The sequence below is a fragment of the Uloborus diversus genome, chromosome 2 (assembly GCF_026930045.1).
Source record: "Uloborus diversus isolate 005 chromosome 2, Udiv.v.3.1, whole genome shotgun sequence".
Classification (NCBI taxonomy): domain Eukaryota; kingdom Metazoa; phylum Arthropoda; class Arachnida; order Araneae; family Uloboridae; genus Uloborus; species Uloborus diversus.
In genome coordinates, this window is record NC_072732.1 from 118,299,127 (window position 1) to 118,315,851 (window position 16,725).

Consider the following 16,725-nt stretch of genomic DNA (forward strand, 5'->3'; position numbering starts at 1 on the left):
GATTAGATTTTTTCGTCTTTTTTTCAAAAAGATGGTTCCATTAGTGATGCGTGTTTAAGATACCAATTATATTTCATGTTAAGGTTTTAGTACAAGCTGTGTGATGAACAACTCAGTTGTCATAGCAACGGTTACAAACAAAGTTTTCAAGCTGAAACATTTTCATTCGAAATTCTATCTATTTCTGTGTTTTCCTACTTCGCAGATTTTTCTTCAAACTTAAGAACTCCACTTGAACTGATTGCATTTGGTAAATTGCATTATTTTTGGTTCTTTGTTTAAAAACGGAAAAATATTTTTCACATTTTTGAAGATAACAAAATTAACAGTTAGATAAATAGTTTGGTATTTTTCATATGTGTCTAGTTAATTCTAGTTTTTAATGAAGTTTAGTTTCATAATAAGTTATTATTTGCTTAAACAATTCAGATCTTACTGTCACCGAAAATTATATTATAAATAAGTTTTGTTTTTTTGCTTTTATTTTTAATGAGAATGTTAAATTAATTTTCATTTGCCGACATAGCCTCCTATCGACATGAATACTTCAACACCACAAATATTCAGCACAGATGAGTGGTACAGAAACAACCAAAGAAGATTTAATCAATCTGATATTTCTAGAGCAGAATGGTTCAGGTAATGTTACTTGTTATTTTGATTTAGTACTCATTTGCTTTGCAAATATTGAAATAGATTATTAAAGCTATGAAAAATTAAAAACAACTTTTGAAAAAAAAAAAAAAAAAAAGTTGGAAGAACGGTGTTACAAGTGTAAAATATCATCTTGAACCAATAAGAGCTTGAGTTTGTAGGGTATGAATCAGAGGTAAAATATTTTTTCTTTGTTTTCATTCAATGTTGCGTAATGATTGTAATATTAGTAGGCTGTTAGAGGAAACATTTTCAAAGAATTTAATTCTCTTTATTACAACTGACGAACTTACTACTAGACTACTACAATTGAATAACTTTTTTGGGTCAGAAAGGACAATATTTAAGCATTCCTGTAGTTTTCAATTATTCCAAGAAAATGACCCCACAAACGAGGAAAAGTGCAACTTAAGTCATTTCAAAAACAAACTTTCCCAGAAAAAAATGCATGTTTCAACACTCAAATGTTTGACAGAAAGTTAGATAATGATAAAAAATTCTCTTCCTCATTTGAGCCGCACTTTTCCTCGTTGTGGAGTCATCTTCTTGGAATAATTAAAAACTACAGGAATACTGTTTGACCACATATTGTATGGAATTGGCAAACATCCAATTAAGGCGACTCCATCTGAATGAGGGGAAAAATAAAAATTTGATGCACGTGTTCCTCTCATTTGAATGCGACTCTGCTTAATTTAGAGGCTAGCATACATCTGCAAAATCTGACATCCCTGAAAACTAATAGATGCTTCCATTTCCGCGTATAAACCGGATGTTTGCCTTTCCATACAATCCGTGGTTAGACAGTACTTAATAATTGTCCTTTCTGACACAGAAAAGTTATTTTGTCCTTTTGAGCGCGTTATGAAAAGTGTTAGTGTTTTTTTTTAAATTCTGTTATTTCACTATACTTGAACAAAAATTGTTTTTACATTCGAGCATACAAACCAGCAATAGTGAAAAAAGATTAATGAAATAAAATAATAGTTTAAAAAACTAATAATAATAATAATAACACGCTTTTATAGCAAAATGAACTAAACATTTTTATTAGAAAGTTTTAAAAGCATTTTTACTTTTTAAAGAATTTGCGATCTTGTGGGGCCCCACTGTCCTGACTTTATCAGGAGTGTGATGAGTTTTAGAATAGTAGCGATGCGTCCTGAACTTTTATAACATAAAGGTTTAATTAAGTTGAAAACTTGATTTTTTTGTAATAGGTGATTAAAAGTTACAATTTTTCTATAGCACATACATTTTCCCCGCTCTTTGCTCGCGAGTGCAAGAACTATTATTAATGTCTGTATCTTTTCTGTCGGTTATACAGATATCTCCAAGCTATCAGTGTATATCGGAGTATAGTATAGATTGATAGCATCGTCTTTTTGACAAGTTTGTATCATTAAATACCCATTAATTGAGAGTAATTTTTTAAATGGTCATAAAAAAAAGGAGAAATATATGCTTGTATTGTAGTTATAGAGGCGTGCATGGGGGAGGAGAGGAACATCTGATAGCCCGGGCTCGCGCCTAAAATGCCCGAGATTTTTTAAATGAGGGGTGAAATTTTTGTGGAGTATGTAGAGACATAGGGGTAAACAATATGGAGGAGGGTCCGTAAAAGTCATTTGTGACGGGCCCCAAAATACCTGTGCACGCTGCTGATTTTAATTGCATCCCCTTCATTTTTTTTTCAGGAAGTCACATGCACACATGTAATTTATTTTTTTTTCAGTATGTCGGTACTGTCCAACCATGGATTGTATGGAATTGGCAAGCGTCCAGTGAAGACGAGTCTGTTTGAATGAGGTGGAAAAGTAAAATATTTGATGCGCGTGTTCCGCTCATTTGAATGAGACTCACCTTGACTTAAGAGGCAAACATCTGCAAAGGCTAAGATTTCTAAAAACTAATATATACGTCCATTTCCGCCTGTAAACCGGATATTTGCCTTACCATAAAATCCGTGGTCAGACAGTACTTCTGTGTCAATCAATTGAACGTTTTAAAATTTAGCAAACCGACTTTGGTTAAGTGAGATTTCGGTTAAAAGTTTCGAACAATCGAAGTTTTATTGTATTTTGTAATAAAATATGTTTTTCTTATTTGCTTATTTTTTGAGCATTAAATATCGAAGTGACATTTCGTATCATAATTCAAATAAATGAAAATACAAGAACTTTTTGATTTATTAGTTGCAAGTTTTTTCAATTAAATTAACTGCTGGAGTTTTTCAGAATATGTCAACAAAGTAAGCAGTTAGCTAAGGAAAAGCAAATTTTAACCGATACTGTTCAAGATTCTGTCACGAAAAAGATTGCAGAAAGAGCGAAGGATGTATTTGACTGTCAGAAAGATTTGGAGAAAACAATTGAACAACTCACAACAGAAATTAAAAAGTTATCCATGGAGAAAAAACGACTTGAAAATTCTTTGAATGAAGTGCAGGCTTGCCTTATAGTTGCTCAAGAGAGTCTTGATCTTAGGGATCAAAGAATATCATCTGACTTGGTTCATGATAAAACCGAAAATGAGCTTCAAAGGGTAATTTTTTTATACTCTAAGTTGGAAAGTAATTACGATAGTTTTTTCCCCAATGATATGTCCGTTAAAAGTTTTAAAATGTTTAACATCTTAAAATATTCTTAGACAATTATGCATCGATTATGAATACAGAAGTTTCTAAGCTTTGATATCTTGCAAGTTGAAAATCCTTATCTGCAGGGGCGTGCACAGAAATTTTGGGACCCGTCACAAATGACTTTTACGGCCCCCTCTTCCACATTATTTACTCCTATATTTCACCCCTCATTTTAAAAATATTGAGCCCCCTTCAATCTCGGCCTCGGGCCAACAGGTGTCCCTTCTCCCCCCCCCCGTGCACGCACCTGCTTATCTGTTAAATAACTTTTATTTTTCTAATCTCTTTTACTCTCTATTGTGTGTGTGGGGGGGGGGGACATTTTTCTCGAAGGTGGATGAAACCATGGGAAAAACATAGATGCAGTATTAACTAACTATACAACGAGAAACTATGGGTAATCGAAATCTTCTAGTAAACGGCAGTAGACGGGCAAGCATCCGAAAAGCGCATGCGTGAAAACAATTTGTGCCGTAGCTTGAAAGGATGCAAGCAGCGTAGCATCATCGTAAACTACGCTTTTTGCATCTAGTTGTACTACATTTATGAGAAAAAAAAATCGATATATACCGTCTTGGCAAAAACAGCTGTGTTTTTTTTATGAGTTCAAGAATCAGATGTAGCTAGTTTAATTTTTAGTAATTTGAATTCTATTATTACTTTTTTCTATATCTAATATATAGAAGAAAGTATTGGTTTCGTGCACGCATTCGAGTTTTGACGGATTTGCCTGTTTTGAGTCCATTTCGACCATTTTCGGAAAATGTCTGTCAGTTTGTGTGCGTGCATGTATCTGTATGTGTGTGACCGTTTTTTTGTGGCCGCTCTAAACCAAAAACTACTGCATGAAATCTAACAAAATTTGGTACACGTATGTGCCCTGTGGGAACTTATGCCCATTAGTTTTTGGCGCGAATTCCTCCAAGGGAGTGGAGCAATCGAACGTTTCTTTCGTTCTGTATGCCTGCTATATCTCAGGAAGGAACTGGTAAGATCAAGCAAAATTTTGTCCATATGTTGACCCCAAAGTGTACAGGAGCTGATTCAATTTTGGTGCTAATAGCTCAAAAAGGGGTTGAACAACAGAATGTTTTTTCTCAATTCTTGTAATTGCTACATCTCGAGAGGTAACAGAAGGAATCAAACAAAACTTTATCTACAGGTAATCCTTAGAGGGTACAAGAGCTGATTCTTTTCGGCGTCAATAGCTCAAAAGGAAGTGGTGCAATCGCACGTTCATCCTTGTTCATTGCGAGTGCTATGTCTCAAGAAGTAATGCAACGTTTTGGATGAAATTTGGAGAATTGTTAACCTATTGGAAAGCAGGTGCTAACTCAATTTTGACGCCAACCACTCCGGGGGGGGGGGGGGGATCTGATTTTTGCCATTTTTTGTGCGAATAAAAATAGTTTAATTAATGCAACAATAATAAGGTTCAAATACTTTATGCGTTAAATTTAACACTTATAGAGTTGAAAATCTAGGCGTCAAATCAAAATTTTTGGTTCTACAAGGCGACTAACCACCGCTTATTTCTAATACTGTGTATGCAATGTGTGTAAATCTCTCCCTGGTAGAGGTTGGAAGCTGAGAGATTTTAGGTATTGATTTAGAGATAAGAGAAATAGTTACTAAAACTTCATCAAGTTGTAACACTGTTTTAAATGAAATGTGGTAATTTGGATACATTAATGACATTTTTCAAGCAGCTAGCAGCTAGGATTCAGATTCTTTACAAAATCTTGAAGTAGTTTAATTTATAAAAATTGTAGTAATTAGTTTTTCATATTGCAGTTTATTTAGCTTAAATGTAGAAAACATTTATAGAAGTAAAAGTATTGCATTTGTAACGTATATTTACTTATTATGCATAGGAGATTGAAATCATCCAAACATACCAGAATTTGACTAAGATGATCGCTGCTGAAGTTGAAAATCAAATTCAGTAAGTATTTATTAGAGGTACATTAGAAAATGTGTTTTTTAAAACGTATATTTAAAATTAGTCACATAAGTGTAAAACCAATAATATTAATTTTCCACACAACATTTAAAAAATAACTGCGATACGCATTTATTAATTACTTACGGTACCTGCACGGCTTTGCCCGTAGTAGAAAATTAAAGGTCATTTGATTTGCCTGTATAGTAATGTCAGCTATGCTTTAAATTTTTTTTTGTTTTTCAAAATCTCTTAATATTTTTGGCAGATTTGAAAATTAAGCATGCAGAAACCAGCAGAAGCCTTAGAAATATTTTTAAAGAAGGAAGTTTCCCTCTCTTGTTTAAAACGCAAAATAAGACATTTTTCCAAAATTAAAAACTACAGAAAGAAGGTTGTAATTGCAATATTTTAATAATTTACTGAATATAATTCCATAAAAACTAAGAAAATGATAGCAGACGGCTTTCTTTAGTCAAAACATTTCAATTTAAATTATCTTTACTAATAATAAAGCTGAAAGTCTGGATATCTGAATGTATGTTACGCGCATAGCGCCTAAACCGCTCCGCCGATTTTCATGAAATTTGGCACAAAATTAGTTCGGAGCATAGGGGTGAGCACCTTGATGCGATTTTTTAAAAAAATCGATTTTGTTCTTTTTTTATTCTAATTTTAGCCCATTTTACCGAGCAAATTATCATAACATGGACGAGTAAATTACCATAACATGAACGAGTAAATTATCATAACGTGGACGAGAAAATTATCATAACATGGGCGAGAAAATCACCATCCATTATTGTAAATATACAGACGAACCAAAGAACCTTTCTATTTTCTACTACGGGCAAAGCCGTGCGGGTATCGCTAGTTTTTAATAAAAGAAAAGGGTTTAAATTACAAAAATAAGTACATTTTTTAAAATGTTTAAAACAAAATAAAAAAAAAACGGATGAAACAAACAAAGGGAGTAAAAGACGTAACCATGGTAACATACAAAAGCTAATTTTCGTTTCGAAAATAAATTCCACTTAACTTTAGTTTTTGATTTTATTTTCGAGTATAATCATTTAGAATCGTTTGGCGTGCTTAAGGTAAGCCTTGGACTTTGGTTTTCTTTAAACGATTTCTACAGCTCTCCAAGTACTTGCAGTAATTTCTAACAAACTTTTTCTTATGCAGAAAATTCTAAGCTTTCATATGATCTAAAACTTAAAACTGTGAATGAAATATGTTCCCCCATGATATCAAATTTATGTGAAAAATGGACTTAAAATTGAAATAAAAAAAGAACAAAATCGAATATTTGAAAAATCGCTTCGAGGTGCACACTCCTATGCTATGAACTAATTTTCCATATTTCTTGAAAATCTGCCGAACAGGCGCCATGCACGTCACAGAGATCCAGAGGTCCAGACTTTCAGCTTTATTATTTTATTAATAAAAAAAAAGATAATTTGTTGATATTTTTGATAAATTAATGCTTTTTTACTTTTTAATACTTAGGAGAAATCAACAAGCAAAAACTGAGCTCGAAAGAGATTGGAGTGACAAATGGGAAGCTTATAACATCGATACTATTTGTGCACACATGAAAAACACTTCTTCTGAGCAAATATCTTTCTACACTGGCCCACAGCGGATACCTAACAAGTATTTCTTTACTTTTTGAACAGTAATTAAAGCTTTTCCTTGCGGGGGAGAAAAAGCAAATTAATTTCATCTCTATTTAAATTTTTAAATTGAAGTATTAATAAAATTTCAATTTGTATGAAAATATTTTGTTTCAAATTTTCCATGCTTTACTTGTGGAGAAAGAAATCAGCAAATGTATTTGTATTATTATTTATATTGAGGATTAATTTTTAATAAACTCATACTACGAACCAAATTTTAAAACATATTTATGTCCAAAACATTCATTATCCTGACTTTGAAAATTACAAAATAGGGTTAATAAGTTTGTAAATTAGCAGTTTTTAATTTGGATCCTGCTATGTGTGTAATGTATACTTCACACTCCAGGGTCCCCCGTACTTACCACTAACTGTGGTTTAACCAGGTGGATGACAGTTCAGACCAGTTGGTCTGAAGACAGTTTTGATTTTTTGATACAGATCAGGAGCCGAGCAATCCCTGATTCAGCACCCCCGAGGTTTTGATTCACTTGGAGGACTATGTAACCACGACATATTTAACATGCTCCAGTCACCATTAACGAACACGGAAGATCTTTGACTGGCCGGAAGGGTCGAAACCGGGACCCTTCAGTTACGAGTCCGACGCCTTACCGATGAGCCCATCCTGCGTAATGTATACTATGTGCTTATGGTTTTGTGACAGAATGAATTCAGGCTCTTGACTTGGTAGAGGAAATTCTCAATCACTTCCGATTGTTTTAAAGTTGCCAATTTATAACTTACTTTTTAACCATTATGAAAAGCAATTTTTAGGATCTGGAATAATGCTTGAAATATCATAAAGATGTTAAAGTTTATTTTGTGCTTGAACTTACTAAAAGTCTGTAGCATTCAGTTGCTAACATTTTAATTTCATGTACAAATAGGAGAATTGAATGTTAGAAATGTTTTGCAATTTATTAAATTATTGAATTAAAAAAAACATTCAGAAAGTTTTTTTTCCAACCTAATGTTTGTTTCATCCCCTATATCTTCCTAGTTTCTTAACTCAAAATTTCCCCTGCTGTTTAATAGTTAGGTAATTAAATGTTGAAACAGCTGACGTTTTCCCAATGGTAGGTGCTCTCAAACTTTTCCGACTCGCGGCACCCTTTAAAGAATTAGAATCTTTTCCCGGCACCCTAAGGTGCTCTAAGGCGTATAATAGAGTTAAGGTGCTCTATTATACACATATGCATAACAAAATTCCCTCCAGTGTTTGGAAGCGTCATTGAAACAACTATATTACAGTAGAATACCTTTATAACGCAATTCTCTATAAACCGCACAACTTTTCAGAAGTAAACAATAAGTTTTGAAGTTTAAAAAATCCCTCTGTTTTGCCTTGAAAACATAAAAATTGTTAGGAAAATTAAATTTTGAATCAGTTTTTCATCTTTTCATCTTAATTCAAAGCTTTTAAATGAAAATTAGCATTCACAGTAAAATGAAAATACCAGATGGTTCTTGAAAATGCAGCTGTTATGCGAACCATGAAGCTAGCGGAAGTGCACAGGATATTTCACTTTTTTTTTGTAATAAAGAAACATATTTATTTGTGAATGACTCATTGTATAATTAGTGCTTTAATAATCACTACAGATAAAACTCATTCTGAAGTGCTAACATATAGATATATTTGGAATATTAGTTTAAAAATTTGTGAAATACCTATATAACGTCAAAACCTGTATAAGGCAAAACCTCTGGTCCCAAGGTGTGCGTTATAATGGTCTTCTACTGTACTAATATAGCAACAATGCTAACTTTACTAAGGAACGAAATTGTACAAGTTTTGTTTCCGAAATGTTCAATAGATGGACCTTTCGTATTTCGATAAATATCAAGTCTTGAGTAATTCTTGCTTCACTCGCTGCACCATGTCATGATCAACCGAAGAAAATGTGGTTGTAATCTTTTAGCATAAATCTTGCAAATCATGTGGCCCATGAGGCACGAATTCACGATCTTTGATGTAACACCATTAAAAAAAATGCTTGGAGTTAGGTCTGGAGAGCACGGAATATTATGGCACTTTTAATGCATAAATATTCCGCATGCACTTTGTCGAACTTATGTTTCTGAGCTAACTTAGGAGTTTTCGCTATTGCACTTTAATATATAAACCTTCAACTTGTTTTGTAGATGGTCCACTCCTCAAGAATGGATTGAGTTTACAAGGCACAGGTTGTTTTATGCAAGAGATGAAATTCGCAAGTCAGGCAAATTAAGAGACGAAGTGAACACCCACCTCTTAAATAGTTATGAGAACTTACGCAGCCAAGCAGACGTGGTAGAGTCTTCACTATCAAAAAGAATAAATGAAGTCAATGATAGTTTATATCGGCTGAAGAATCATTTGCAACTGGTGAATAATTTTGTTGATATTTATTTATCGCAGAACATACGATAAATTCGTCTCTGTAGCAACTGCAACCTGTCAGTGCAAGTTAATCTATCGTTTAATATTTTATTTATCTATCTTAAAGATATTTTTCTGAATATGGCCATGCAATGAGTTTATGTTTGTAGAAAACTGTCAAAAATAATTTAAATATTTAAAGCAAAACTGAAGAATTTCCTAAAATAAACACACTATTCTGCTGGAACATGTACAGTCAACCATTTCAAAACGTGTGAATGCATGCCTCAATATGCGAATTTCTTTTCATCAAGCATCCTCCTATTAAAAGTTATACAAATACTGACGTTCATGTTTCGAATGCAGGTGTTTTTTTAGTAAACCGCATTTCGTGTCATTCATTTTCTCTAGCATTTTTCTCGAGAACTATGGGTTGTAAAGGTAAATTTTTTAAGGCACTTTTTAAAATATTCAATGAATTCGCGCTATGCAAAGTTAATCTGGTCTTCACGAGACGCTCTATATATTGTTTTATAATGTACTTATACTAAGCTTTACTCCCACACCGGTAAAACAATTCCGAAACGTTATTGAGTATTTCCGTGTAACGTTTCGGGATTTCAATGGTTTTTATTCATCTCCTGGAAAAATCAAGTATCATCGTAGAAAAAGTTTCCTGAATTGCTACAATTGTGTTCGAAAATGTTACTAATGCAGACTTCCTCACTGTTGTGAAAAATATTTTTTAGCCCCAAGTTTAAAGATCAACTGAGCGTATTTATAAAGTGTATCGGCTTCATTTCTATTACGACCCGTCCAGACTGATTAAGCTCCCAAACGGGAGCGAATAAGTTCATGGACCACGTAGCTATGCAAGAATTGCAGGCAAGTAAAATTCTTGATACTTAGGTGCAATTCTGTCTTAGCTTTGGCCATGTTTGCAATGCTGCTTTTGAAACTTCCTTGATAAGTCAGGAAGGTCTACCTAAGTATATTCTAAAGTTCCAGAGACACCACTAGCTACGGAAAGATTTCTAAAATTTTCAGTAGGCTTCCAGGATAATTTCAGGGAGGTTACTGAATTTTAGCGTAAAATGTTCCTGGTTTTTACGAGGTATGTTACTGGCAGAAATTGGGCACATCAGCTGCTTATTATTTTCCAGGAACGTTTCTGAATCGTTTTTACAGTGTACCGAAAATCTGTAACAAATCGCGTGTAGCTGTTTCCGTATGCGGTCGAGCATTGTCATGCAACAACAAAAGCCTGTTGTGAGGAGTCCTGGTCGCATACAACGGAATGCTTTTTGTAATCAAGCTAGCATGACGCACTGATGAGCAGCATTTACAGTTGACCATGTTTTCTTCGACGCAGTCATCTTTAACTGACATTTCGTCTTGTTTGGGAGACACCCAGATCCATCTACCGCACTGCTTGAAAATCTTCGTTAATAATCTTCGTTATCTTCAGCGTGATTTTTCATTCGTACAGAGAATCTGCACCACCCGTCCAGAGCTCTTGTTACCTTACTTTTTTGAAACACTTTCGTGTATAGATATTACATATTGTTGTATATTACGTAGTCATAAAATTAAAAGTTAAATTTTGCTTTGATATTTGAGCTAAACATATTTAATTTTATTGCAGATAATTTCAGACATTGCTGAAGCGGAAAAAACAATTAACTTTTTGAAGAAACAAATACTCGAGAAGGAGGCTCCTTTGAAACAAGTTCAGACTCGTCTTCATTTGAGAAACGAACGTCCAAATGTTGAACTTTGTGAAGATAAAGCACACACAGGGTACTTATATTATTTTGTTTCACAAATAATATCTGGACTCATTACAACTGCCCATCTCCATCAAGCCCAACCAACCATCAGACAATGGTACAAGTCCATGAACTTTTTTGAAACAGTTAGGGTCATCGTCGATGCAACTCAGTATGTCCATCCTGGGTGGATGGAAGAGACAGGGTTGTAACATGAAAATGAAACCATTTTCTCCTTATTTCGGTGAACTCTGGGTTGATAATGTAATGAAATGTTATTGCATTACCAACAAAAAACTGCACAAAGCACATTTATTGCGAAAACGCAAAACTGGAATATAAAGGAAAAAATACTGCAATGTGAAAAAAAAAGTCACATTTTGGTTAATGTTAAGAAAATTTGCGGTTTATGTGAGAGCTACAAATTGTTTAAGAATGTAAATAATTTTAACTATGTATGAAAAAAGGTTAGATGGAAATATTTTAATGGTAATTGAACAGAAATTTTGAGTATTTGCAATTTATTATTATTATTATTATTATTATTATCCACTATAATATTAAAATCTGTTCGCGTCCGTCTGTCTGTCTGTCTGTCTGAAGATCGATCTTATCGAGAACCGCTGCGAATCGAGAGTCAAACGAGATATCGATCAATTCGAAATTTTCCAAAGAAAACAATAGGACCAATCTCGTAATTGTGCGACTTTAATTAGCGGAGATATTAATTAAAACGTTAATTAACATAACATTGCTTCAGGAATTTTTATTTCTTTCCTGTTGCCATTTTGCATTTGAGTGAGCAAGTAAAATTCTAATAATTCTTTTAAAAGAGATTTTTTTGACTGCTGTCCAAATCTTAAAACAACGTTTCCATTTAAAATTTCATTTTAAGTTAGTTTAAAATTAAGTTGCCTTATTCGAACATAGCCTTTACTTTATCACCTGTCTTTTTTTTTTTTGCGTTCAACGTTCTTAACTCTTTTCAGCATATGAAAGTTGTTTCTTTAGCTCTGTTTATTGATTGTAGTGTAAGTTTATCATTCACCGGCCTCATGTTTTGGTACATTTAGCATGTGCGACTAATTATGTTTATTTTGTTGGACTTTTTCCCGTCACAAGGGCGAGTTTTCGAATTGTAATAACTCTCTTTTTTTCTTCCTGTTTCTATTTTTGAAATACAGTTTGTATCGTTAAAAGAACATGTTTAAACTAAGCTTGTTTGGAGTTTTTTAAGTGAAACAGATTTGAAGAAAAAAAAGATTGTTTTTAAGGATTTTAACAAAAGCTAATTTGGAATCTGATGACTTGGAATTAAATTAATGCTTTTTTGGTATTTATTTAGTCTTGGTGCTTTAGTTTCACGTAATCAACCAAAAAAGTGTGTGTCATTTTATGTAAAAAACTGATTGTAATTGTACATAAAATATTTTCAGATATAGTCTATCAGATGTAATTCATTTTAACGTGAGCACAGATTATAGTTGATAATGCATATATTTTCATCTTTTGTGCTAATTGAAAATACTCATAACTTGTATCAATGATAACTATGATTAACGTTAAAGAGATTTTTGCCAAAAATATGCTCTACTGGTGTTTTGCAAACCTTGCATTACGCGTATTTGTTTACTCCTTAGCGCTTTAGAAAGTGATGTCAGAGTAAACACAAAAACATCACTTGGACATCTCTTTCATTTTTTAAGTAGCCCGTGCAACGCCGGGCACACAGCTAGTTATTATTATTATTTGATAATTTTTTACCTTTTTGTTTCAAACTTTGATTAAATACAGAAATATATCTTTTTCAAAACTATTTTCCCCCTATTTATGAATGCCAAGTTTATGGGTATTAGAAGTCATTTTATCGCAAATATCCATTTTTGGCTCACCCCAATGCCTTATATAATCATTGGGGGTGAGCCAAATTATGGTCCAGCCATTAGGTTATATTATAACCTTGCACAAAGCTCAGAAAGTCCACTTACCCTTAGCCTGCCACTGCCTCACATGCTTCAACCTTTTCATCATTGTTTTTATTGAATTTCGTAAAAATTCAGCTCGTAACATGCTTTTAAGTATTTTACCATCAAATGCATATGCGTATGTTTGACATAGCTAAACTAATGATTCGTTGTAAAATTTCTTTGCAGATTGATTATCGAAAGTCGTGAAATTGCAGCAACCATTCAAGCATTACAAGAACAGCTTGCCAGAGTAGAAGCATCACTGAGTAATCTACTTGAGACAAGAAGAGATTTAGAAAGAGAAATTGCAATCAAAGAAAACACCCTGATGGTGGATAAAGGTCGTGTTCAACCTCTAAGGAAAAAATTTCCTCCTCGTCATAAACTATTAGGTCACTGAACATTAAACTTCTTAATGTGTTGACAGGAAGTACTTAGTTTTGATCTCAATTTCCATACCTGCAAAATAAATGAAAACATGTGCATGTAAATTCAGAAAGTTTCGTAGTGTAAAAGGAAATTAAACCATGTTAGAAAGAATTCAATTGTGTATTTTTTACAATAGTATTGAAGCTGAAATAATAAAGTTCAAAAAATAATTTGTACTTAATATTTAATTTATAAATGGGGCGTATTCAAGTGCTTTGAACAAAAACTGATTATCATGTTATGTCAGCTTTGAAAAAATACATACTATGAAGGCCGTCGCCAAGGGTAGTAGGGGTTAATAAATTACGTTTTTCTTTCTTTTTTTAAATTTTATTTTTTAGAAAAGGAGCTTTTAATTTTATTGCAGTGAAGTACAAAGAAAAAGGGAAATCTTTGCAGTTTTAAAAGGTTAAAAAAATGAACAAGTGGAAGAAAAAGGAAATAATTTTTTTTTATATGCAATTTAAAAAGAAAATGCAATTTTAAAACATTATTTAGGAATATATGAGAGCCTGTAGTATTAAGATTATCTGAGAGCCACCATCAGAAACATTACAAATATTTTTTTACGAAAAGAAAAGAATTCAGTACATTCTAGAAACTAAAAACCCATGGCGAGTCTCAGCTTTTTTTTAAAAAAAAGGACAGATAAATAAGCATGATGGTTTTATAGGGGCTGCCGACGTATTTACATTTATAATTTTAAAATTAAAATATTTTCACGAATCCATTTGATTCCAAATTTACGGGTCACGTCTATCCTAATAATGGAAATGTAGGTCATTGTGTTGATCATTTTTCATGAAAATTTATTGACGAAACAAAAATGAGAAGTCCATTACTATCCCAAGATTTCGCTCATTCTTACTACTTGACAACCTCCGCCCCACGAAATAAAAATGGGGTCGTTTCCATCAGTCAAAAGTGCTACTTTTAGTCACTGAAGTTGATAGAATGAGCGAAAAAAATAACATGAAACGAGGAAAATCTTGTATTTTCAGAACGTTTAATTATTAATTAATTTTCCGAAATGTCCGATCTTTCAAACAAGGCGTGGTCTTGATAACGTCACAAACGATGAACTTAAACGCGTACTCCACTGGCGCAATGAATGTTTACGCTTGCTGTCTACTGCGTTTCCAGGTTATGATAATTCAGAAGCGAATTAAATATTGCACTCTACAATTGCTATCAACCATATCGTTCCCACTACAAATGAGTACAGAAGCGAATTAAATAGTGCGCCCTGCGCTAATGAGGGGGGGGGGGGGGGGCTAGAGGAACTGCAGCTCCTTCTCTCATTGGGTCAAAACGTACAACAGATTACAATGTCATTTGCAACAGTATGGGGAAGCTTGGAGGAAATAGCTTCGTCCGATGCTATCAAGGTTTGTTAATCTGAAGTTATCAGTTTCAAATTCACACAGTTATACATTTTACTTCGTTCTCAGGCTAACGGGGCTATAGCCCCTCCCCCTTCCCAATGAGGTCAGAACTTGCACTGGATAAAACCGAATTTTCGGAGATTTTAAATACTGCAATACTTTTACAAAGAGAGCCTAAAACTGTTTTAGGCTTCTAATTTCGGAAAATTTTGTTTGATGAGCCCCGCTTCCCCTTAATTTCATCAAAGATTACTTAAAATTGCATCTTTAGTACACTATTTTCGAATATTTCTGGAGAAAATTTTCTAGCTTTGTTTTCCAATATACAGAATATTCACTCCCTATAAAATGAAATTTTATTATGACGTTTCAATTTCAAACTACTTCAGGTGTGAAACTGCTCCTATGTATATTTATCGTCGCCTAAGTGAGCTTCAAAATATGTTTTTAGAACGGAGAAGGGCTCCCGAATATCCTTCCCCTAACAATACCATAAAAAAAGCTTAATATTGCTTTTCTAGCTTTAATGTAGACATTTTGTAAGCTTAAAACATTTCCTCTGGAAATAACTCATTCCATCAAAATGTAAATTTAAATTGTGTTTTCAGAACATCAATGTCAGAACATTTCAGAAAACAGCCCCCGAACCCCAACGCGTCTTCTAGCATCGTCCAAGAGAGCCTGAAATGCGTTTTAAAGATTTCGATTTCAAAAAATTCTGGAGAAGATCTCTGAATACTCACTCTTTTCCTAATATTACTTTAAAATATATAACAAATTGTGTCTTTGAAACTTCAATTTCTAAATTTAGCCGAAGAAGATACCTAGAGAGAGAGAGTTCCTGGACCAGGCCCGGATCTACATATTTTGGACCCCTCTGCAACAAAATCTCAAGGACCCCTTCCCAGAGGCCAGTAGTGTATAATATTTGCAATCTAAGTCTTAATGCTAGTTTTTTTTTTTTTTTAAATTTTCTTCATTCAATTTCTTACACCGTTGGGCCCCTTAAGGACGTACACCTCCCATGCGCGGGGGGAGGGCAAGTTGTGGGGTCTGCGGATACGTAATTCCGGGCCTGCCCTGGACCATCACAGATAGCATAAAATTGCGTTTTTAACCTTTTATTTGTGCAAATTTCTTTAAAGAGCATTCGATTCCCTAATATCTTTAAAGCAAGCTTTAAATTGACTATAGTAAGAGAAAATTCTCGGGAAGGAACCTCAACCTCATCTCACCTAACTTTACCACCAAAACATTCCGAAAATTGTGTTTTTGACATCAATTTCTCAAATTTCTTCGGGAGTGTCCTGACTCCCTTCAAATATCCGCTTCTTTTTATTAACGCCCTTTTTTAGCTTCACCTGTATGTATGTATGTATCTTATAACGGAATCTTGCAGCTCAAATTTCGCCCACTTCCTGCGATCGGATTCTTTTGAAATTTGGCACGCGACCTCAGACCCGATGACAATGCAATGTTCTATAATTAATTAATTAACTCTTTTAGGATTGTTAGTTTCCTCCAATTTTAATCAATATTTTGGCATGAATCCAACAATGTGAAAAAGGAAAAATTAAAAATGCTCAAAAAATTATTTTAAAATATCTACAAAAACCTTTAATTTTTCTGCATCAGACAAAATTTGTTCCAATGTTCCAAGGTAATTAGAACACGAAATATAATTGTTTTTAACTAATTTAATGCCAAAATTTAGGTGAGCCTTCAATTGAACAAAACTTTTATTTAAATGCATCTCAAATTTTCAAAGTATGTAGATATGATTTCCGCACACATACATCGATGACTGAGACGGATTAGCTAAATTAGACAATTACTCCACAGGCAATTTATCAGCGAAATTGAATGTTTTTTAGAGCTCGGCTATTACACTTTA

At 33.5% G+C, this 16,725-nt stretch overlaps 1 protein-coding gene across 1 annotated transcript; it reads left to right on the top strand.

Annotated features, from left to right (window-relative positions):
- The first annotated feature begins 532 nt into the window (after positions 1-532).
- Positions 533-13,463, top strand: LOC129216008 (tektin-4-like). Its single transcript, XM_054850145.1, has 7 exons — positions 533-639; positions 2,892-3,198; positions 5,170-5,240; positions 6,747-6,893; positions 9,065-9,287; positions 10,927-11,081; positions 13,204-13,463. The coding sequence occupies exons 1-7, from the start codon at positions 539-541 to the stop codon at positions 13,415-13,417; spliced, it is 1,218 nt and encodes a 405-aa protein (XP_054706120.1). The 5' UTR covers positions 533-538; the 3' UTR covers positions 13,418-13,463.
- Positions 13,464-16,725: the final 3,262 nt, after the last annotated feature.